The 24,933-nt window shown below is 57.9% G+C and overlaps 1 protein-coding gene across 2 annotated transcripts in view; it reads right to left on the bottom strand.

Annotated features, from left to right (window-relative positions):
- Positions 1-24,933, bottom strand: part of JPH3 (junctophilin 3) — a 155,103-nt gene that overhangs the window by 40,626 nt on the left and 89,544 nt on the right. For both annotated transcript variants that reach the window (XM_032612506.1, XM_032612505.1), the window contains exon 2: positions 4,710-5,487. In XM_032612506.1, the coding sequence (XP_032468397.1) occupies positions 4,710-5,458 (749 nt within the window). In that variant the 5' untranslated portion in view covers positions 5,459-5,487. The remainder of the gene's footprint in view (positions 1-4,709; positions 5,488-24,933) is intronic.

Here is a 24,933-nt window from a genome sequence, read left to right as displayed (position 1 = left end):
TTATCTTGGTATTCAATGCTTCACGTAGTTCCTGACATTCAATACATTTATGTGGAATAATTGGGGGAAAAAAAAGAAAAAAAAGCGACTGGGGATTTGGAAGCCCTTCCCCGAGTAGGCCTCACCCGAGGTTTTATACGCCAAACCCTGCCTGTCCCAGGGGCAGGGCTGTATCTGGACAGCACTTTAAGGAAGCCAGCCAGCACCCCCCTATTCACAGTTAGGGTCCCCAGAATCTGGTGCAGGTCTGAAGGGGCCGAGAACAGGAACAGGGCAGTAGGCAGCGTACGAGATGTGAGCTCTAGTCCCGCCTGGGCCACTGCCTGGCTCTGAGACCCGGGCGCTGCCTTGCTGGCACGGGGGCCCGGCTCTCAGGCACGCTGCCCGCGGGGTCCACTCTCCCACCGTGCTGGCAGGGATGACCTCCGACCTTCAGAAGGGCTGGACTGCCTGGCGTGAGGATTCTGAGCGCAGCCGTCAATTAGCCACGTCTGCCGTGGGTGCGGGAGAGAGGACGGCTGCCCACATACCAAGAACTGTCATCTTCCACACCTAAACGTCCGGTCAAGGTCCCTCCCAGCTCCACCCACCGCGATTCTGCCCACTCAGCAAAGCCTCACAAGACAGGGGCGTCAACTGACGGCCGCACGCGGGCCTGGGGCCACGACGCCGTCCACCGCCCCGACCGCCCCGGCTGCCCCCACCTCCTGCCCCCATACCCGGGCCCGTCCAGGGCTGCCCGCCCCTCGGGGAACAAGAGATCCTGGAGCAGCACGGCCGCCCTGCCTGCAGCTGCTCCCCACTCAGCCGCAAGCACAGAGGTCACTCCCGGGAAGCAGAGGTGGCTCCCAGCTCCAGGCTGCGGGTGTAGCACCAGAGGGCACCAGGCCAAGAGGCGGGGTGGGGTGGGGGGGTACACGAGCGTCTGTTCCACCATCCAGCCCCTGCCCCTCTGAAAGGGCACGTTGAGGCGCGAACCTGGTACCTGCAGGGTGTCCAGGTGGGGCAGCGAGTTGCCACATAATCCCCACAACGCAGGACCCTGGGGCGGGGGATTTCCCTCTCCTCCCCTCCGTGGAGCCAGGGGACCCGCGAGGCGCAGCAGCGCGGCCGGATCAGGACTGGCCCGTGTTTGCGGGAGGGCGGGCCCGGCCCCGAGACAGACTAAACCCACAGAAACTCGCAGTTCTCTCCCGTGAACTTTACCAGCAGACGCTGCCTTGCTGGACCCTGGGGTGGGGGGCGGGGTTGCCTCGCACCCTGGAGAATCTGCGGGCACCGAGAGGCAAGAAGGGACCCTCAGCCCTCTCGGGAGCCTGGCCTGGTGGTCCCCTGCCCCACCGTGGCCAGGGCCACACGTCCAGGACCCAGAACCAAAGGAGGTGGCCGGGGCCCCTGACAACGTGAGGGGGTGGGGCCTGAGCAGTTATTCACTCAATCATTCAAAACGAGCTCCTGCGCAGACACGACGCTGAGAAGTCATAGCTGGGGCACGGCAGGGCCTCTGATGCCGTCTGCCTCACCCAGACCGACCTGCCTGGCACACCTTCCCCTCAGCCCCGGCTCCCACTTTGACCCTGACGGGGCAGGGACCTCCTCCACCTCCCACCTTTGCTCACAGGCATGTCTGCGCACGTCTCCTCTTCCCTGGGGCCTCCTGGGAGATACAAGAGCGGCAGGCCTGCCCGACCAGCATCCCGGGAGCTCCTTGGGAATGCAGGTTCTCAGGCCCCACCCAGATCTGCTGAGGCAGAAGCTCTGGGGGTGGGGCCCGGCCATCTGCATGTTATACACCTCCTGAGGGTGCCGAGGGCACCTGAGAATCACCTGGAGGGCTTTCGAAGGGCTCTGAAGCCCAGGTGGCAGCCCCAGCAAGGAGCTCAGCATCTCTGGGGTAGGCCGCCTGTGCGTCTGCCCCCAGGTGATCCCAGCGCACACTGGGGGCAGGGATGCTGGAAACCATGCTGGGAACCCATCTCAGTGGCGGGGCCAGGGCCCAGCCCTTAGAAGCTACAGGTGCGGTCCGCCCTGAAACGGACGTAACGGGACCCCCTCTCAGACCCCGAGCTCCGTGCCACCCCCGTTTCCCAGGAAAGCCCGCGCCCCTGTCCTCACTGCAGGCGCCCTCCAGGGAAGGTCCCAGGCATTACGACGAGGACACACCAAACCGTTTCTCACTGACTCGGCTTAGCGACCGAGCCCGGCTGGGGCCCGAGGACGCAGCTCCCCGTGCCTGGCCAGAACCCGGCCACCCCACAGCCCCAGGCGGCTGCCGTGGCCACTGTCACACTGCGGTGGAGGGTGGGCACCGACCCGCCCGCATCCGCTGGCTTCACTCTCCAGGACAGCCGCCACTGGTCCTTCTCCTCCTTTTCTCTTCTTTCTTTTTTTTCAAATCTAAGCTCATCGAGAAACACGGCAAGTGCAGCTCCCACCACAGCCTGGGACGGAGGCTCGTCCTCAATCCTGTCGTGGTGACCGAGGACACTGTCCCCTCCCACCTCCGAGGGGTGACCCCGGGCACCACAAAGCCGCAAGGCTGAGATCACACCATGGGTGTGCATTCACACCCACCTCCCCACAAGGCCTGGGGCGGGAGGGGAGGGGCCAGCCCAACTCAGGGGACGCCTGGGAGGGTGACAGCGGCGCACGCCAGGCCCCACACACGCTGAGGGCACTGCATGTCGCTCCATCCCATCCTTCCGCAAGGAACCTGTGGCCCAGAGGGAGCGAGCACCTCCCCCGGGCTGCTCAGCAGTGATGGGCCCAGGCTGGACGTCTCAGCGAGCCAGCACCCGATACACGGAGCCGTTGTCAGGGAAGTTCCCAGGCCTCTGCGGCAGGCAGGCAGCCGCCGCTCTCATCTCACAGGTGAGAGGTGGGAAGCCTGTCCCAGGTGGGGCTTAGGGAGCTGGCTCTGAGCTCCACCCACACCACCACCACCTCCACGGACTCCTTCATGAAGACCAGCCCCCCGCAGTTTCCGTGGGAGGTGTCAGAAAACACCTCCCGCAGATGTGTGCCACGTCCCCAGTCTCAAGAAATTCGCCTGGGTGTCGGACTTTAAAGTCAGTTCCGGGGAATACTGTCCATGAAATCCTAGTGCTTCGGCCTCACAGGCACCTCAATTTCTGACGACACTGTCCCCCTGCCCTGGAAAGTGCCTTGGGTCCACTGAGGTCAATGAGGCAACCAAACACAAAGGTGACAAACAGATGAACTACTGGAAGGAAGGAAATACGCCAAACGCCAGATGGAGTCGTCTCTGGGTGACGCGTGAGACCCGCCCTCAGGCTGCAGCTCCCTGCCTTTTCCATCCCGAGCAAGTGTTACATGTATAATGGAAAAAGTAACTATGGAACCAAATTTGATCTTAAAATACCAGATGAGTGGTCACAAATGCTGCTTCTGTTCTTGCGGCCTGAACACTTCTGGGGGCGTAGGAAGGGGTGAACAGAGCGGTGCGGGACCCCAACATTCAAGGTAGTGATTCCATCTCCCTTCAGCTTCTTGGAATGGGTTTCATTTCCAAGACCTCAGATGGGAGCCGCAGATAGTCTGCCAACAACCCACAGCCACCTTTTCTGTTCTTTCAGTGTGGATCACAGGTCACTGGAGACCAGAACCGAACGAGCTAAAGTTTTATTAGTGACAAGGCTGGGAAGGCCTGAACTGTAACTGAGCTGGGCGTCTCCGTGGAATAACTCCAGGCCTGCCGCTGGCCGGGAATACAGAATCATCCAGAAAGACTCAGCGTCTGTCCTCCAGAACACCTCCTGCCCGGGCAGCCTAAGGCATTTAAAGCAACCCCAGATCCCCGTCCCAGGCCCCACGACTCTCAGGGCGGACCCGAGGGCCTTACCCGGACCCAGGAAAGGGGACAGCGGTGGGAAGCTCTCGATGAACTCAAGTCAGGAACTGTTTCCTTAGAGCCCAGGAGCATGGCCACCTGGGGGCCTTGGCTTGCGATAGGGCAGCTTCCTTCAAGCTGTGGCTGGAGGTTTCTGCTGCCCACAGCCGAGCGGGGCAGACCCAGGCTCACACACTTACCTCGGTGCTTCCCAGGGGGACCCAGGGCCCCTTCTTCCAGCTCTGAAGCCCCCACCCCTGTACCAACACCAAAGACACCTCAACATCCAACACGGAGCCCGCCAATGGTCAGCTCCGGACCCACCGCTTAGGGCCTGGTGGCCCCGCTGAACCCTAAATGCAGTAAGTCCTGCATCCCATTCAGAACAGCTATTGGCCTACAGCGCCAAGCCTCAAGTGAGCCCCAGGCCAGTGCCCACAGCCGGTCTGTCCAGCTGGTGCCGAATCCAGGGCCCATGGGGAATCTGGGCCTCCGGCTGGGGTGGCTCCACGTCCCTGCAGCAGTGGGCACTCCGCAGCCGTCCTATGCATGTTACCAAGCAGACCGGCCACCGTCTTTATCCATCGATGTTTTACATTAAACACCAGCACACAGAACAAGTAAAAGAGAGGAAGGGAGGTCTGCTCCCTTTGAGGGGAGGCTGTAAGACCCAGAAACCCCTCCGATCAACCATTTCCTTGCTGCGCCTCTGGGAACCTCTGAGGAACCCCAGGGCTCCACAGGGCACAGTCTGAGAAACGCCAGTGTAGCCCTCAACCTGGGCAGCACCACCGAGCAAACCAGGCCCCGTGACGCAGAACCACCCCACGCCTCCCCACGCCACCCCCTGCCCTCCTACCTGGAGGCCGCGATCTCCGCCTTCTGCTTGGCGATGGTGGCCGCCCGCTCGGCCGCCTCCACGGCCCGGTCCACCTTCTCGCGGATCTTGCTGGCACGCAGCGGGATGAGGTTCTTGCGCTTGCCGCTCACGAGGATGTTCTGCTTGTACTTGCCCTCCTCCTTGGTGCCGTCGGGGAAGGTCATGCAGCCGTAGCCGTGCCGCCGGTTGCCAGCCCACTCGCCCTCGTACTTGAGCCCGTCCGAGCGCTGGCTCACGCCGAAGCCCGAGCGCTTGTCACTCTTCCACTCGCCCACGTAGGTCTCGGTGGTGGTGGCGTCGGTGTCGTCCTCGATGGCTGACAGCTCGGCCTCGCCCTCGCCCAGGCTGATGGTGGAGTGGATGTCGCTGGCCGTGGAGCTGACGGTGCTCATGCCGGCCTCGCTGCGGAAGGAGCTCTGCTTGCTGCGCTGGCTGGCCAGGCTGCTCTTGGACTCCGACTTGCGCAGCTTCAGCCCGCTCAGCAGCGAGCGCCGGAACAGCCCCTTCTTCTTGCTCTTGAGGATCTCAGAGTCGCTGTGCACCACGAGCACGAAGCCCCCCCGGGACACGGCTGGGCTACTGGCCACGGCGGGGCAGGCGTCGGGGTGCAGCGCGGCACCGTTGGTGTGCTCGCTGCGCAGGGAGTTGATGGAGGTCCTCAGGGGCGAGCGGATGACTGCTGCCATGCCGTAGGGGACACTCTGCCGCACGCCATAGCCCTGACGCATGCCGCCGACCCACTGGCCCTGGTAGGTCCCTGCGGAGACACAGGAGAGGGTGAGCTTGAGTGCGGGAGGGCAACGCAGCCGCCACGGTCTGCCCTGTCTTGGGGCAGCTCGGTGAGGTTTACATCGAGGTAGACAGACCATCAGACCACAGGTGCTTTTATGATTCCTGCCACTGATAGTGTTTTTAAAGACCCTTCCCTCCTGCTTCTCACGGTTGGATTTTGTTCTCTCTCTCTTAGAGGTCGGGGAGGGCGGTGGGAGGAGTAAGAGGCTGAGGCAGTCAGCAGTGACCTGCAGGGCTCCCCAGGCCATGTGGGCAGAAGGCCCAACCTGGGAAGACACGGAGGCGGGTGGAAGAGAAGAAGGAAGAAACACATCCTGGGTGAGCAGCTCCAAACAGGGCTCCTGGCCCATAAGGGGCAGCTACAAGGACACAGATCCAGGCTACAAACTGGCTACTGACGAGGCTGCCTTGGAAGACAGTGAGATCCCCATTGCTGGAGGCATCCAAGAAGAGTTGGGAAGGCCACTCAGCAAGGACACCTTAAGGCATGAAAACTGGCAGGCCTGGTATCTCCAAAAGAATCAACATTGCACACCCACACGCACAGCAGCATTATTCACAACAGCCAAAGACAACGTGGTCCATGCAAACAATGAAACGTTATTCAGCCTTCAAAAGGACGGACGGGCAGCTCCGCTATTTGCTACGATGTGGACGAACCTTGAGGACACTCTGCTATGTGAAATACACCAGTCACAAAAGGACACACACTATTTGATTTCACTTATATGAGATACCTAGGAGTCAAACTCAGAGACACCGAAAGTAGATGGTGGGGATGGGGCGGGGGGAGGGGAGCAGGGAATTATTGCTTAATGGGTACAGAGTTTCCATCTGCAGTGACGCGAAAGTCTTGAAAATAGATAGAGGTGGTGGTTGTACGACATTCTGAGTATGACTAACGCCACTGAACAGTGCACCGAAAAATGGTTCAAGTGGCAAGTTTTATGTTATCTATGTATCTTTTTTAAAAAAATAAAATTTATTTTATTTTATTTTTGGCTGCATTGGGTCTTCGTTGCCGCACGCGGGCTTTCTCTAGTTGTGGCGAGCGGGGGCTACTCTTCGTTGCGGTGCGCGGGCTTCTCACTGCGGTGGCTTCTCTTGTTGCGGAGCACGGGCTCTAGGCGCACAGGCTTCAGTAGTTGTGCCACGCGGGCTCAGTAGTTGTGGTACACGGGCTTAGCTGCTCCGCGGCATGTGGGATCCTCCCAGACCAGGGCTCGAACCCGTGTCCCCTGCGTTGGCAGGCGGATTCTCAACCACTGCGCCAGCAGGGAAGCCCAGTTATCTATGTATTTTACATAATAAAGTAAACTCAGCAGCACTGGGCCCATATTCTTGCTCTACTTATAGGCTGTGTGACTCCCATGGGATGGGTCTAAATTTCTCCTGCCATAGGTAGTTATGCAAATTAAATGACACTCCACAGGGTGCGGCTCCCCACCCTCTTCCCTCCTCCCAACCCCGCCCCAACCTACAGCTTTTCTTACCTCAGGCTGCAGCTGCCCACGCTGGGGCAGAGGCTCAGGGCTTGCAGCTGGGGTTGTGAGAAGGAACCTAGACTAGCCTCTTGGTCCTGGACGGCCCCTCCCCTGCCTGGGGTGGGTGGCCTGCGGGAAGCTGGCCCTTTAAGGCCAGACCCGTCTGCCTGGACAGTGGTCTCCCTGTGGCCAGTGCAAGCTGGGCGTAGGCTGCTGTTGCAGGGACCTCTCACCCCCAGCTTACTGCCACGGCCACTTGTGGGCTGGCGACAGGGCTGTCAGATAAAACACAGGACGCCCAGTTCAATCTGAATATCACATGAACAAGTAATTTTTAGACATATTACACGGGACATACTTATACTAGAAATGATCTGACTGATGGTCTGAAACTCAAGTTTAACTGGTGTCCCATGTTTATTTGCTGAAGGAATCCAGGTGCCCCAGCTGGGACCTGCCACGATGTCACCCTGGGCTCCACTGGTGCCCCCCCGACCAAAGCTGAGGACGCTCCTACATGAAGAGACTCGGCCCACCTCCCTGCCAGCACCCCTGCATCCCTTCAAGGCAGGCTGGGCTGTCAGCTAAGGACGCACAGGAGCTGCACAGACAGCCTTGTGGAGGCCGTGGATATGGGGGCACAGGGAGGAGTCACGAGTGGAGCAGACACGGGGTCAAATCCAAGCTCCACTCCTTCTGGATCTGTGCCCTTGGGAATGTCTGCTTTAACTCTCTGTGCCTCGGTTTCCTCATCTGTAAAACGGGGACGGTGGCTGTGCTGCTTAAACGCGGTAATCCATGTAATCGGTGTAAAGTGCGGGGAGGTCATTAATGCTCAGTTAACGGTAACTAATATTCATCATCATCAGCAAAACCTTCGGGATAGGACTTCCCTGGTGGCGCAGGGGTTAAGAATCCGCCTGCCAATGCGGGGGACACAGGTTCGAGCCCTGGTCCGGGAACATCCCACATGCCGCGGAGCAACTAAGCCCGTGTGCCACAACTACTGAGCCTGTGCTCTAGAGCCCACGAGCCACAACTACTGAGCCTGCATGCCACAACTACTGAAGCCCGCACGTGTAGAGCCCGTGTTCCACAACAAGAGAAGCCACTGCAACGAGAAGCCCGTGCACCGCAACGAAGAGTAGCCCCCGCTCGCCGCAACTAGAGAAAGCCCGTGCGCAGCAATGAAGACCCAACGCAGCCAAAAATAAATAAGTAATTTTAAACAACAACAACAAAAAACAACCCTTAGGGGTGAACAGCATTTTACCTCCCAGATGAGGAAACTGAGGCTCAGAGAGGGGCCAGGCAGCCAAAGCAGAGGGATTCAAACCCAGGGCTCGCGGTCATGCCCGGGCTCTGCACCCAGTGAGCTCCTGCCCACCGCGTCCCGAGGGTGCCAGACTGGGAGCAACAGCTGGCATCCCGCGTGGTGCAGCGGACCCCACCCCTGAGAAATTGAGTGCCCACATTCCCTCCCTCAGATAAAGGGGGGATAATGGGGAGGTGTTGGGAAGCGGGCCACCCTGCCCAATCACGGAATCCACCCCACGTCTCTACAGGCTGGACAGCATCGTTCCCACCTCCCAGACGTGAACGCAGAGTCTATCACATAAACGGAGACAAAGGCAAACACCAGCTTTCTCTGAGAGACGGAGCAGGCAGCACAAGGGTCCCACGCGGGGGCTGGAGCCTCCCTCCCACTCCGAGCTCCCGGGTCCTGCCACCCTGGCCTTCCACAAGCCTCGACACGGCGCCCCTGCAGACCTGAGTGACCAGAACCAACCACGGCCTCTGAGTCGGTTTCCACATCAGCGAAAAGAACTGCTCAGCGTATTACTCCTCAATTCCGTGACTCCAGGGGTCCCCGAACAGATTAGCAGAGGCTGGGGAGGGTCAGAAATGTGCACGCAGGGTGCGCCCAGACAAGAGCGAATGGTAAGGAAAAGGGAGCTAACAGCGACTCAGCCAGCCTTTGCTCTAAAATACATACAACACTCCAGGTCCTCAACAGATAGATCCGTGGGGACAGAGAGCAGGCTGGCGGCTGCCAGGGGCTGGGGCAGGGGGAACAGGAGTGACTGCTAACGGGGTCGGGGTTTCCTTTTGGGGTGACGAAGATGACGGCCTGGAATCAGACAGAAGTGGTGGTTGCACGACGTGGTGAATGAGTTCTATCCCCGCTGAACTGTTCACTTTAAAATGGCTAGTTGTACGTTACGTGAAATTTCAGGTCACTTACAGAAGACAAGATGGTTAATGACTGGTACACAAAAATGAACGGAAGCAGTGAGAAATATATAATTTCAAATCCCAAAGCAAGACAGAAGATGAGCTGGACCCGTTCTAGGCGCTTTGAGAGTAGAGTGAGGGACACGGGGCTCTGAAACAAACTCCTGAAGCCAACGGGGCCCTGCTGGGCCAGCCTGCCGGGCGGTTCTGCAGCCTCGGGAGAGTAGAGCCTGCAGTGTGTGAGCCAGAAGTAAGGAGCCCTGAGTCCAGAGCTGGGCCTTTCCACCCACCCACGACCGGGGGGACCTCACTCCACCTCTCAGATCTCAGTTTATTCACCTGTGAAATGGGGGTGATAACTGTACCCACCCCCCAGGCACATACAGCAGTGGGCATGGCCTCCTGCACATGGCGTGACAGGGCAGCCGCGCTGTCCTTGCTTGCAGCTTGCAGTTTTTATTGTATTTGCAGTTTTGCTCCCGGTCGGAACACACCTCTGATTTTAGAGCTGAAGTCAGTAAGAAACACGGATGTTGCTATTAGAGAAACACGCTCCAGATCAGCTCTGCCGTGACCTGCCGGGGTAGCTGGGCCCCGCCGCTTGAGAGCAAAGGGCTGGTGCAGAGCAGGAGAGAGAACGCGGGCCCTCAGCGAGGAGACAGCTTCTCCCAAAGGGCGGCTCTGGGCCGGCCTCCACTGGGCCAGAGTCTTTTCTCCTCCCCCTCTTGCTTTCTTGTTTGGGGCAACAGACAAAAGGTTGAATTCAAGGCCCTGATTCCCCATGGTGGTTCCATTGAATCCGGCTGGTTATTTGCAAAAGACTAAATCCACTGTTTTGTTTTATACCCCAAGCAGCTTGCATGTGGAAAGACAGAAGCCAGCCTTGCGCAAAGAGAAGACTACGCACGGCCCGACAGGGCACCACCCTTGCGGTGCTGTGGGGTCTGTCTGGGCCGGTGCAGCCCCCAGGGCAGGGGCAACTTCCTGTCTGCACTCTGCACTCCGCAGACCCCGGGCCCCGCAGCCGTGGCTGCCCCTCTCAGGGAGACGCCCAGATGCGGACAGATCGTCAAGGGGACACCCCTGCTTCTTTCCAGGTAAGCTTGGGAGGGCAGGGTTGCACGCAGGTGACCCTCTCAGGGACTCTGCCACTTCCACTGCCACCTCACGTGCCCATCGCCATGAAGATGAGGGACGACCCCTCTGTCCCCATCACCCGGAACCCAGGATCAGGAGATCTGAGTGGGCCTTAGGGAGGCCCAACCTCCCTAAACATGGCCTGTAAGATGCCAACTGGAGCGACCCAGGCTCGTAGGGAAGAGCAAATGAGATGTGACCACCGGCGGGTCTCAGGCTTGGGTGACGGCAGTGTCCCTGATCGCAGGGCGAGTTAACACGCCCCGAACTCCTGACCCAGCCGGGTGGGCATGGCCAGAGCCTCTGCATTCCTGACAAGCTCCCCAGTGAAGCCAACACTGTGCTCGGGGACCCACTCTGAGGGCCACCGAGACCATCGCTCCAGGCACACGGTGGGCACCAGCGCTGTCTGGCTCAGGACACCACCGGGTCCAAGTCCGAAAGCCGACTCCACCCCGCGCCCCTCAGCCAGCAGAGATCTGGGCCTCGACCCCTGCAGCCGGCATCCTGGGCAGTGTGGACAGTTGGCTCTAGCCAAGTCACTCGTGCCTCCCCAGGGCCCCGCACGCCTCTCGCACGCTTTTATTTTCTTCCTCTGAAGCCCCCGCCTGCCCGCTGAAATTATTCCAACGCGTTCACCACAGAGCCCAGGGGACCAGCCTGGGGACAACGCAGCCTCTGCCATACGTCCAGGAGAGGGCCAGGTCAGTGTGGCCAGATGCGGTGACCTCCAGAGGCCAAGCCCTGGACGGGGGAGCTCTTCCTGGGAGCGGCTTGGAGCCCGCAGCAGACAGGGGCTCAGGCCTGGAGGTGGCTGAACCACCCCTTCTCCTGGTTGACCCTACACGGCGCTCACACACCCAGGTGCCGATGGCACGGCCCAAGTCTTCCCGTCCAGAAACCTCCCACCCAACTGGACTGACCTGGCTTGGCCTGGGGGCACAGATGACTAGGCCCTGGTCAGACTCTGCCCCTGGCCAGCATGTTCTCCCCCTGGGTCGCTGGGACCCTGACAAGGTGATGCCATTGGACTCCTAGGAGGGAGGAGGTGAAGGTCACATGACTACTACCTGCCCGAAGATGCAGAGAAAGAAACGAGACAGGAGCCGTGGACAGAAGCAGCTGGGCCTCTTCCCTCTGAGCAAGGAGAAGACGGCTGCTCCTCGGCCCCGGCACCCGATACACGCGTCCCTCCTTCCCTGAACCCATTTGTCACTTGATGGCTCCTTCTGGGCATGTATGTACCCATATGAACTGAAAGCAGGGTCTCAAGAAGATGCGTATACACCCACGTTCACAGCAGCATTACTCAAAATAGCCAAGAGGTGGAAGCAACCCAAGTGCCCATCAAAAGATGATGGATAAACCAAACGCAGTCCATCCACACAATGGAATATCACTCAGCCTTAGCAAGGAGGAGGGGGCTTCCCTGGTGGTGCAGTGGTTAAGAATCCACCTGCCAACGCAGGGGACATGGGTTCGAGCCCTGGTCCGGGAAGATCCCACATGCCACAGAGCGGCTAAGCCCGTGTGCCACAACTACGGAGCCTGCGCTCTAGAGCCCGCGAGCCACAGCTACTGAGCCCGCGAGCCACAACTACTGAAACCTGTGCACCACAACTACTGAAGCCCGCGTGCCTAGAGCCTGTGCTCTTCAACAAGAGAAGCCACCTCAATGAGAAGCCCGCACGCCACAACGAAGAGTAGCCCCCGCTCGCCGCAACTAGAGAGAGCCTGCAGGCAGCAACGGAGACCCAGTGCAACCAAAACTAAAAATAAATAAAATAAATAAAAATTTAAAAATAAAAAAGGGAGGAGATTCTGACACAGGCTACAACCTGGATGAAACTTGAAGACCTTATGCTAAGTGAGATTAAGTCAGTCATAAAACGATAGATACTGTATGACTCTACATTTGAGATTCTTAGAGTAGTTAAAAATCGGACAGAAAGCACAGTGGTGGGTGCTGGGGGGCAGGGCGGTTATTGTTTAACGGGTGTGGAGAGGTACAGCTTTACAAGATGGAAGCTTTCTGGAGATGGATGGTGGTGATGGTGGTGGTACAACATTATAAATATATTGAATATCAGTCAGCCACATACTTAAAAACGTTAATATAATAAGGTTTTGTTTGTCTGTTTTGTTTTGTTTTTGCGGTACGCGGGCCTCTCACTGTTGTGGCCTCTCCCGTTGCGGAGCACAGGCTCCGGACGCACAGGCTCAGCGGCCATGGCTCACGTGCCCAGCCGCTCCGCGGCATGTGGGATCTTCCCGGACCGGGGCACGAACCCGTGTCCCCTGCATCGGCAGGCGGGCTCTCAACCACTGTGCCACCAGGGAAGCCCCAATAAGTTTTATGTTACGTGTATTTTACCATATTTTAAAAAATGAGACCATGGCGGGGGGAAGGGGGGGCTTAATCCAGTATGACTGGTGTTCCTGTAAGTGACACCAGGAGTGCACTCAGAGGGACAGCTATGTGCAGAAGAAGCAAGAGGGTGGCCGTCTGCAAGCCAAGGAGAGAGGCCTCAGGAGAGAGGCCTCAGAAGAGCCTGAACCCAGCCTCCAGAGCTGCTAGAGAATAAGTAGCTGCTGGTTAAGCCCCCCGTCTGTGACATTCTGTTACAGCAGCCCTAGCAAACTAGTACAGGATTCTCAGTCTCTAGCCAGGCGACCTACAAACTACATAAATTAGAACTAAAAGTTAGGAGAACAAATCTAGAGAAAAGATAGAAAGCCAGGTGCCGAGAACATATCAATCGCGAATTAAAAAGAGCGCCTTCTCCCCTCCGGCGTGACACAGGAAGTTTCTGCGTGAACCAGGAAACCATGCCCCAGGGGACCCAGGCAGCTGAGGAACATGGGGGGAGGCATGGGACCAGACCCGGGACTATTAGGAGGAAGTCTTCACTCTGAACAGAGACCCTGCCCGCTTCCCCGGCCCACCCAGGTGCTGGCGGCTGGAATTCCTACACCCAGGCAGGACGGGGAGAATTTCTCTGGAGAAACGGGATCAGGCCAGCAGTGAAGCCTGCACAGAGCTTTCGGTCAGCTTTCTAGTACCTTACTGCAATAAGTGAACAGCCCAGGGTCATCAGACACTTGGAGAAAGCCTCCAAGAGGAAAGAGACCAAAACATACAAGTAAATGCAGAAAAAATTGGAGGGAATCATGAAAAATGCAGGGTGTGGAAGACATAGATACCAAACATTAAATCCTCATAGAGATAAGGTACTGTATCCTCAAAATAAGAATCAAAGGCAATAAAAAAGGAAAAAGAAAAAAGAAACAGAGAAAAAGAGCTCCTGGAAGTTAAAAATGTGATGGCTAAAATAAAAATTTTGATAAGTGAGTTGGAAGATAAATCCAAGGAAACCTTTCAGAAACTAGAACAAAAAGAGGTGGGCAAAGTAGTGAGAAATAGTGAGAAGAAAATTAGAGTCATTCATGAGTCATCCAGAAGGCCCCAAATCTATAAATTAGTAGTTCCAGAAAGCAAGGAAGGAAAATTACCAAAGATATAAGATGGGAAAGAATTGGAGGATGTGAGCATCCAGGCTGAAGGGGCTCACAGACACCCTGCACGACGGAGGAAAGATTCTCATACAAAGTCATGAGAAACTTCAGAACCTCAGTGAGCAAACATCCCAAATGCTTCCAGAGAAGACAGACTTCACACGAAGGACTGAGAGTCAGCAGGGCATGAGACCTCTTGACAGCAACACCGAGACCTAGACCTCAGTGGGAAATGACCCCCACCCAAATTCTGAACAAAAATGATTTTCAATCTAGAATTACATATACAACCAACTTATCAAGTCATTAAGCCACAAAAACTATCTATCTTCCATGCATCCTTTCTCAGGAAGCTACTGCAGGATGTACTCCACCAAAATGAGGGAGAAAATCACAGAAGAGGAAAGACATGGCGGTGGGGGGGGTTGTCCAACAAACATGACGTGGCGAAGGGAATTTCCAGGAGCAATGTTATATATGTTTACACAAAAATGCCACGGACTTGAACTGTGAGGGTCCGCTTATACATGAATTTTTTCCATAGTAAAGACTACAGTACTACATGACTCATGGTTGAATCCACAGATGTATCCACAGATACAGTAGAACCGCACATACTCAGGGCTGACTATCAATTACACATGGATTTTCAAATGTGTGGAGGGTCGGAGCCCCTAATCCCAACACCGATCAAGGGTCAACTGTATATATCTTCCAGCAAACACTGAAGGAAAATATATAAATCTAAAAAACGTGTATATACTGTATATATAGAGAGAGAATCTGGTGGATGTTTCATGCAAAACGCAGCATTGAGAGATATTTTTCTGGGCATTTGGAAGTTGAGCAACGAATTAACCACTGTTTTAAAGAAAACTATGTATTTGAAAAAATGAGGCGATTACTAACTCAAGCTGCACGTGAAAAGTATCAATACATGCGTGTATACAGAATCAGTGCATTGCTTGCCTCAATACCCCAGTCTTTTAATAATGAGAGCTATGGATTTAACAGAATTGACCTAACAATGCTGGAATGGTTAAGAAAGGGAAGAGAAAGGTGGTTCTAAAAGACAGAATCTTCACCTACCATAGTAGGGAGTCAGTACATAACAGCTAAAAGTGATCGTAAACCAAGAAAGCAGTAAGTACAGATGTAGAAACTTGGAGTTAAGTGTCTGGAGACACAGCTGAAGGAGTTTAAAGTTGTAGTTCTGGAAGCAGTAGAGGGAGGGGGCTTTATTCTAAACACTGCTGTTTTTAGCATTAATTGACATCTTAAACTGTGGGCACATCATCTTGATAAAAATTAAAATTTTTCAAGAGGGATGGGAAGAAAGACTTTCATGAGAAAAGTCTCACAATAGTGACGTTATGCTTGCTTTTCCAGCTGTAGAAACTAAGACTCAGGATTTGTGCCTCATGGGGGCCGGGATCCGAACCTGGGTGTTGGGGGAAAGCCCTGCTCCTCACAGAGGACACTGGCCTGGTAGGTGCCCAGCCCGAGTGTTTAGCAGGTTGGTGGGAAAGCCAGAAAGGGGGCCCAAGTGGCAGGTCGGTGGCCTTCTTGGGGGGACGGAGGGGGCAAGCTTTCCTGAGAAGGCATCAGACATGTCAGACTGGAGGCAGGAAAGTGACCGGAGAGGCCATGAGCATCGCATGCAGACGATGGCCATTGCCGCGCTGAGACCAGGTCACCAGCCAGGAAGCCACCCCAAGGCCGGGAGGGGTCGAGAGCAAAAATAGACACCACGGAGACCAGCAAACACGGGCCCCACGTTCATCCTTGTGCTGCCCAGAGGGGAGGGGATTCAGGCGCGGCTGGCCTCAAACCAGGGAGCCACCCAGGTGTGCCCACCTCCACGGTGCGGGCAGGGGGTCCCCAATGGCTGGGGAAGGACCAGACTCAAGAAACAAGCTCAACCAGCACCCTAGGCCGTGCCCACCTGGCCGACTTCACGCCAGCACTGCTCCGTCTGCTTTCTTCACCCGTTCATCCTGGGAAGGTTTAGCGGGGTTGTTTTGTTTTGTTTTTTTAAGTTTAGACGTTATAGCTTTAGGTTCACAGAAAAATTGAGTGCAAGTACAGACACACATGAGTGCGGTGCATTTGTTACAGTCGATCAGCCAATACTGATACATCATCACTCCTGGTGTCGCCCATCCTGTGATTTTGGACAAACGTAACGACCTGAACCTACCATTACCGTGTCACACAGAATAGTTTCACTGCCCTAAAAATCCTCTGCACTCCACCTATTCATCCTTCCTTCCCCCAACCCCTGGCAACCAGTGTTCTTTGACTGTCTCCATCGTTCTGCTTTCTCCAGAAAGTCACAGAGTTGGACTCATACGGTATGAAGCCTTTTCAGGCTGGCTTCTCTGACTGTCGTACGCACTTAAGGCCTCCGCGTCTTCTGTGGACCTGAACCATACTGTGTCATCCACTCCTACTCCAGAGCATCTTTGTTGCTTAAGTTTTGGTGATTATGAATAAAGGGAAGATCTTTTCTACGTCAGAAAAAAAAAAAAAAAAGAAAAGAGATGGACCTAACTTCCGAAGAATGAACCCTGTTAAGTTTACCTTGAGAATTTCCCCACACTGGCTGCCTTCTCAGTTGCAGGCACCCGGAAAACCTTCCAGGGCAGCCCAGTCAGAAACCACGGCCACGGTGTCCAGGGACACCATCGGCTGACATCTGCTGAGCTCTCACCATCCACGGAGGGCCAGGAGCTGTCATCACAACAGGGGGCTCAGAGAGGTAAGGTGACTTGTCCAAGGCCACACGGCAGGAAGCGGCGAAGATCTGAACCTCCCCACTCAGCTGTCCCCAGAACTGGAAGGAGCCACGGGGATGTGGGGGCCAGCCCCAATGCCCCCTGTTCCCCACCAGAGGAGAGGCCCACACCTGGCACCGTCGGCTGACGCGTGCACATCGAGGATGAGTCAGAGAAGTGGCTGGTCTGTAGACCCCGAGTCAGCGTCCTCTCCCCTGGGAGCCTGGCCCCCTCTGAGCTGCACTCCCTGAGGAGACCCCCTCTGCTCGCCTGTCGCCCTGACCTCCCAGGGATGGCAGAGGCTCCTCTCCCCCCTGCCAAGTGCTCACGGCAGGTCCAAGCCAGTCAGTTCCCACAGAGAGCCCATGAGGGAGACGCTGTACCCATTTTACAGGCAGAAAAACAGACGCGACACGGTTAAGTCACTTGCCCAAAGCCCTGACGGAGGCGGCTCAGCTAGGACCCCCGCCGTGTGCCAGATTCCCAGGCCCACTGCCCACCGAAAAACAGAGGGGTCAGCATCGAAGAACACAGCCTGCAGTTCCAACTACACCAGGTCCCTCTGGACCGGGGGTCCTCACTCAGAATAGCAGGATGACTCATCCTGAAGGAGGGTCCCTTCAGGACGCAGCTCTGCACCCGACACCCAGGAGCTGGCCCCGGGCGTCAGGAGAACCCTGGGTTTTGCGCAGGGGAGGCCGGCTGCTGCTTCGGACGCCACTGACAACAAGCACTGTCTTCTCTGTGGTGTGAATGGTTTCAAGGTGCAGGCTCTGGAGACCCGGGCATCCCTGACTCCAGCTTCCAAGTTTCAGCCCCATACCCTGTCGGGCCTCAGTGAGCAGGGACCACCCTTGTTCACCCTTCATGCCCCTCCCTCTGGGCCTGAACAGGGGAGACAGGAATAGAACGCAGGGTTCCCAATCCCGCCATCCGGGGAGCACCCTTCCCGGACCCGTGCTCCCCTCTCTGGTCACCCAGCAAGCACTGAGGCTCAGCTGCCCGAGGCCCGCAGGGCTGGCCTCTCACAGGTCAGGGGTTCATGGACGTAACTGTGAGGTGGGGCAGCAAGGGGTACAGGGCAGGGATGGGAGGAAGAATCGAGGGAGCCCCCTCACGGGAGAGGGTCCTTGACCAGAGTGGCCGGAAGTCAGGCAGGTCTGAGCTCGGATCCTGGACAGGTGACCTGACCCGAGCCTCTACTTCCCTATCTGCAAAATGGGGGTCAAAGTTACTTCTCTCTCGGAGCCACAGAAGAGGAGAACAGCGTTGGGGTGAAGAGCCAGGAGCTGGGGTCAGACTGACACTGCACTGCCCTCAGAGCTGGCCCGAGTCACCTAACTTTGCTGGGTCTCCGTGTCCCCTGCTGTGATGAGTGACAGTGACAATACCCACCCCATGGGATGCTCGTGGAGAGTAAGAGGATTCACACTTGCAAAGCACCTCAGGATCGTGCAGGGCGCGTGGCAGGCGCTGCGTTAAGTACGTCACATCACAAGCCGCGATAGTCTAGCCCGTGACCAGGCGGAGGACCTGGGGGGCCGCAATGGACACGGGTGGCCATGGCTGCTCTGTGCTGCAGCTCTCCGGCAGCATCAGCGTCACTTGGGACCTTGATGAGATGCAGATTCTTGGGCTCCCCCGGGCCCACTGAAGCAGAAACTCTGGGGGTGGGCGGACCACCGGGGCTGTAACGCTCTCCAGGTGACTCAGATGCCACTCGAGATCAAGAACCCAGGTTGTCCTGTTAGAACCACCTGCAGGACCTTGAAAACTAGTAACTGACACCCAGTCCACCCAGAGACAACGATTCAGTGGGTCAGAGGCAAGACCTGAGCAGCAGAGGATCTTAAAAGCTCACAGGTGATTCTTATTTCAGGACCAACAATCGTTTTCTTTCTTATGTTATGTTTTTTGAGGACCAACGATCTTGTTGCTGAAAATCTGCCCCATGGTCAAGCTCCCAGCTTCACCCCAGGCAGCAGCCTCTGTCTCACACTCTCCGGGGAGCCCCGCCAGCTCTTCCCAGGGCAGGTGCTCTATACACACACACCAAACACGCCAGGAAGGTGGCCCAGGCCGCAGGCCGAGCACCCAGATTAAGGTGGAGGATTTGGGGGCTTCCCTGGTGGCGCAGTGGTTGAGAGTCCGCCTGTCGATGCAGGGGACATGGGTTCGTGCCCCGGTCCGGGAAGATCCCACGTGCCGCGGAGCGGCTAGGCCCGTGAGCCATGGCCGCTGAGCCTGCGCGTCCGGAGCCTGTGCCCCGCAACGGGAGAGGCCACGACAGTGAGAGGCCCGCGTACCGCAAAAAAAAACACAAAAAAACAAAACAAAAAAAAAATGGAGGATTTGGGCTCAGGTGGGTCACCGAGCTCTCTGAGATGTGACATGAGCTATGAGCCGTTATCGCAGGAAAACACTAACACCCACAACCGCACGCAGGGGTTCCACACCACCGGCCCGCCTGGGCCCCAGTGAGACCCCCCCACAGGCCCCACTTCCTGGAGCGCAGGACCCCCGGGGGGGAGAGGGGATGGCTGAGGCCCGCATGGGGCTCCTGCTGCAGGGGGACAGGCAGAGGGAGCAACAGGGGTGGGCAGGACACCTGCCGCACCCTGGGTTCAAGTCCAGCTCCACCACCACTAAGCCGTGAGGCCAGGCAAGTTATTTATCTGCAGCTTCCACGCCTGTAAAATGGGGATAAAATAGCTCCTAACACGCTGGGCTGCAGCTCCTAACCGACCGGGTACCAGCACCGGGAGCAGCTTGTGAGCTCTTTTATCCCCGAGGAGGCCGCCCAGGTGCGTGTTATAGCTCCACGGAGGCCACCGAGGTGCCTGATGTGTCCCCACGCAGCCCTTCTCCCAGGTGCCTGATGCATCCCCATGGAGCCCCCGCCCAGGTGCCTGATCCACCCTCAGGTCTCTGCCATCTCCTCACAGACATCCTCCCCTCCCGTCCACCCTCTCTGAGGAGAGCGTGCTTGGGGACCAGCTGGCCCTGCACCGCCTCTTTTTCCAAAGCCCTGAAACACAGACAGCGGGACTGCTGGTCACTCTCTGCTCTGAGAACCTCCTCGGGACCCCTCCCACCTCCCCCGAGCACCCGCTTCCCGCGGCGTGGGGACACCCCCCTACTCTAAATGACTGTTTATCTACCAGGTACCTTCCGAGTGCCAGGGGCTGAGGGTACAGAGAGCAAAGAACCTCCCGGACCTGAGATGTAGGGGGACAGAGAGACACTAGGTGAACCCCACCATGAAGGAAACTAGAGTAGCGCTTGGTGGGGAGGGGCAGGAACGTGGGCAGGGCCACCTGCAGGGGGCGAAACTGAGCAGGTCCTGTGCCCTGCACAGACGGTGTGCTTGAGAAATTAGGAGTTTCTCCAAACATAGACTTCACCGCGTCCAGGAATAAATCCCCAGGTTTGGGTGAGGGGTAGAGGGCCTGTAAGGACATCTCAACTTCCAGAAGATTCTTTAAAAACAAGCTGAATGGAAATGTAAAATGGTGCAGACATTCTGGAAAACAGCCCAGCAGTTCCTCAGTTAAACCTAGAGGCCCCGCCTGACCCAGCAATTCCACTCCTCGGTTTATACCCCAAAATGCAAAGAACGAAGTGAAAACACACGTCCATACACAAACCTGTACACGAATGTTCACAGCAAAAGGGGGGAACAAAAGGGGGAAACAAGCCAAAGGTCCATCAATGGATGATGGATAAACCAAATATGGTCCATCCGTAGGCTGGAACATTATTGTCTTAATATTCACATGGCACATAGTCAAGCTACAACATGGATGAACCTTGAAAACGTTACAGGGAGTGAAAGAAGCCAGACAGTGCAGGATTCCGTCTGCATGAAATGTCCACGACGGACAGATCCATAAGACAGAAACCAGATTCGCGGCTGCCAGGGGCTGGGGGAGGGGGGATGACGGGGAAGGGGGGGTGACGGGGGAGGGGGATGACGGGGGAGGGGGATGACGGGGGAGGGGGGATGACGGGGGAGGGGGATGACGAGGGAGAGGGATGACGGGGGAGGGGGGATGACGGGGGGAGGGGGATGACGGGGGGAGGGGGATGACGGGGGGAGGGGGATGACGGGGGGAGGGGGGATGACGGGGGAGGGGGATGACGGGGGAGGGGGGTGACGGGGGAGGGGGGGTGACGGGGGAGGGGGATGGTGGGGGGGATGACGGGGGAGGGGGGATGACGGGGGAGGGGGGATGACAGGGGAGGGGATGACGGGGCTTCTTTTTGAGGTGATGAAAATGTTCTAAAATTGACTGGTGATGGCGCACAGCTCTGTGAATAAACTAGAAATCACGAAATTGTATGCTTTAAATGGGTGAATTGTATGGCGTGTGAACTGCACCTCAAACTATTGAAAGTAGAGCCTTGGCTTAGTGGAGCCCCTGCAGTCTGAGTGGGCCTGGGGGTGAGGCGGGCCCACCCTTCCTTTGCCCTGGGGGGGGGGGGTCTGGGGGTCTCTGCCCACTCCTGACTGACATCACAGCTACCCTGACCACCCCAGTGGGGACACCTCCACTTCCTGTGAAGGCCAGAAACAATCCCCCTGATTACTGGGCTCCATGGGGACCCCACAGATGAGGACTTCCCAGAAAGCCTGCTCTGCAGCCAGGGGGCACCGCACAGCTGGGGAGTGCTTCCAAGCTGTGCCCTGAACCTCCACAGGGCACCCCCAAGTCCACCCACAGGCCCCAGTGGCCCAGGGGGTGGAGAAGGCTCCCGTCAGGACTCCACCCAGGACACGGAGGAGGAGACTCTGATTTCAGACGTGACATTTGCTCCCAAAGGGCGGGGCCGGTGCAGGGGCCCCCCAACCTGGGGTCTGCGGACTCCCAGGGGTAGAACAGACTTGGGGATCATGAGGGAAGAAATTACATCCTTATATTCACCAGCCTCCACCTGGGATTGAGGCAGGCAGCAAACCACGGCGGCGTTCGCCAAACCCGTGACCCTGTCACCCATGGAAACAGCACGTCCAGTGAGGGTGGCTGCAAACGCCCTGGGACAGCGTTACACCCAGGCCTGCCGGCCCCAGAGCTGAGGATGAAGCTCACGCCCACCCTGCCGGATGCCAGAGCGGTCAGCCGAGGGGTGGACCAGGCCCAGGACACACCGTGCCAGGGCCCCACGCTGCCCCTGCGGCCCCCACGGACGCAGCTCCAAGCTGTGCTGGGCCCAGTGGGGGGACAGCTGGCCCCGCACCCCGCCGCCCCAGGGTAAGGAGGGACATCGCGGGCTCCACAGGCGTCTCTGGAGAGAGCGGCTCTGAGAAGGGACCCGGAGCGCAGAGGGAGGAGCCCTGCACCGCCCAGGAGGACTCAATGTTCAGGGGGCCTGGGGCGGGACAGGCCTCGGGCCAAACCGTGTACCCCAGCCCCACCCCGACTCCTGGTCAGCCCCAGGGCTGCAGCTGGGTTGGGCATCTCCAGGCGGGCTCTGAGAGAGGGTGGGGACCCTGACTCTCTCTGGGTGCCCCCAGCAAGCCCTCACCTGGCTCCTTCAGGTCCCAGCACCCCGTGCCTCAGGGAACCTGGCCAGACTGCACCCCGATCGCTCCCGCCTAAGGCCCACGCTCCTTCTAGGCCCTGCACGGTCCCCGGCCACACAGGCAGGAGGGCCTGCGGCCATGGCAGACAGGCCCCTGAGGTTGGGTTTTCCAGAAACTTCCCTCAGCCATCGCCCAGGGTCCTCGAGGCACGGCGGCCAGAACGGCGGCTCTGAGGGCAGAAGGCGGCTGGGAGAGGCAGTCCGATGGTGTCAAGACCTGAGGGGCTCCCATCCCTCCCCCAGAGGCCCCCGGACACCTGGGCACTGGCCTGACTCCCGGCCAGCCAGGCTATGCTGTCCTTCCGTTGGACGTAAACAGGACCTCAGACGAGGCTGCTCTGACCACCACGGAGTGACACAGGTCACCCGGCCACCCACACAGCGCCAAACCCTCAAGGAGGCCAAGGCACCCTTCATCATTTCAGCTCCATCCTCGCCTCCCTCCGGAGATGAGTCAGACCCCCATCAGAGGACTGTCCCCCTTTCCGACAGCACCCACTCCAGGGTGAACCCCCTTCCTCAGACCCTCCCCAAACGGCCCACCCAAAGCCCACTCCCACAGCAGGCTCTTTCTAACACCCTCTCGCTCCAGGGCTCCCCATTGTTCCAAGCAAGTGCTCCTGGGGGGCTGGCCTGTACGCCCTGAGGGAGTTCTGGGCGTTTCCACAGGAACTCCTCCCTGCTGGCCACTGTGGCTGGGCAGGGAGGCTTGGAGGCACAGGTCTGCCTTCCCCAGGGCGGGGGCGGGTGCTGAGGGAACTCAGAAGCCCCCAGGCTGACCGTGCAGCCCGACTGGCTCCGGCTCAGAATCAGCCCTGACAGCCCTCCCGCGGCTTGCTGGGCAGTGGGCTTGGGCCTGGGCCGCTCCTGCAGGACGGCGCAGGGGGCGTCTCCAAGCAGATGGAGAGCTGTCCCCAGGCGGGGGGTCCTGCTCCATGGGCAGCTGAGGCAGACCCGCATTTTCATCTCAGGACTTTGGCCAAACTGAGAGCAGCTCAAGTGGGATCAAGCCCTGGGCTGCCGATTGGTTGTGCAGCAGTGCTGGGCATCACCTAGAGACCCCCGTGCCCTGGGGACCCAGATCTACTTAGCGCCCCTCAGTGTCCCGAGACGGGGGCACACGGCTGCCCACTGAGGCAGGGATTCCTGCCTGGGGCACAGCAACAGCCGGGGTAGCCCTGCTCTGAGTGGCTTTGGGCTGCTCTGGGCTAGAGGACAGCCATCCTCAGGGGCTGCTGCTGGGACTTTATGGGAAGGTACGTGGAAGGGGCTGGGCTCTGGGCTTAGAAACAAGGGGCGAAGTGAGAAATAACACACGTGTGCCCCTGACAGCCGGAAGGGCTCATTCTCCCTCCCCTCCCCTCCATAACCCACCCCCAGCTCTGTCTCTTCCTCCCCAGCCCTGCCTCTCCCCGTCCCTGTCTCTGTCTCTCTCCCTCCACTGGCTCTGTCTCTGTCTCTGTCTCTATCCCCTGCCCCCTTCCCTCCCTCTCCGTCTCTCCACTAACACTCCTGTCCTTTCCTCCTCCTGCCTGGCCTCGAGCTAGCAGGACACTCTGCGCCTGTCGATTCACGGTCACTGTCAACATGGCAGCCTGGATCCAGCCCCGAGAAAACCCGGACTTCTGCTATATTTCTGCCGCATTCTCTCTGGGACCCACGATTAATTTCTTCCACATTGAGCCCTGCACCGTGGACACAGGTGCCGTCCGGGCAGCGTGGCACACCAGGGCCCAGGGAGACTCCGGCCCAGCTGTTGCCTGGGACCTCGGTCCCTGGTGGGTTACCTCCTGGCTCTTGTTTCTCCTGACAATCAGGTTGGTTCTGTGCAGACCCAAAGGGTCAGGCCGTGGCCCCACGGCCGTGCTTCCGGGGCGGCCCTGTTCCCTCTGCCTCTGCGTGCTTAAAAATGCTCCTCCTGGTGTGCCTCGGACACCCGCCTCACTCCTGCCATCCTCGGGTCTCTGCGGGAAAGTCGCTCCCCTAGAAGGCTTTCCCGGATGCCCCAGACACCCGCCAGCGCCCCTGTTAGCATGCGCCCAGCTTCCTCCATCCCGGCAGTGTTAAATGTAAAGGATTCACTGACACGGTGCCCAGCCTGTGCAAACGGACACACCGCCCTGGGGCTCTTGGTTCCCCGCTCTCCCTGGGGCCAGCTCATTGCCCGGCACAGTCCGTGCTCAATAAATACCTGTGTGGGTCCCAGCTTCCCTGCAGATACCACTGCTGTTCTCTCGCTGCTGGTAAAACAGACCCTAAATGCAGCCCATCAAAGCCACCTCGCTGAGAACTGGACAGGACCACCTGGCCGCTTAGCCGGTGGGCTGAGGTCCCGACGTTTACTGAGCCCCTGTCTGGCACCGTGCTAGGGACTCTGGGGGCAAGAGGAAGGCACCCACGATTTATTTCAAGGAATCCACCATCCAATGGGGGGGCAGCATGCCAACGGGCACCCTGGGGGTGGCTAGGACTCAGGCGCTGCACTTTAAGTCACCGTGGTTATCTACAATACACAGAAAAGCTTTAGAACTCAACAGTAAGAGGGCGAGAAACACAATCTTGAAGTGGGCAAGGACCTGAACTGACATTTCTCCAGAAGCACACGAATGGCCAAGAAGCGCGTGAAAAGATCCTCGATATCACTGGTTATTCGGGAAACGCAAATTGAAACCGCAGTGA

Source organism: Phocoena sinus, chromosome 19 (genome assembly GCF_008692025.1).
Source record: "Phocoena sinus isolate mPhoSin1 chromosome 19, mPhoSin1.pri, whole genome shotgun sequence".
NCBI classification, from domain to species: Eukaryota; Metazoa; Chordata; class Mammalia; order Artiodactyla; family Phocoenidae; genus Phocoena; species Phocoena sinus.
This window is presented reverse-complemented; position numbering and strand designations above follow the sequence as displayed.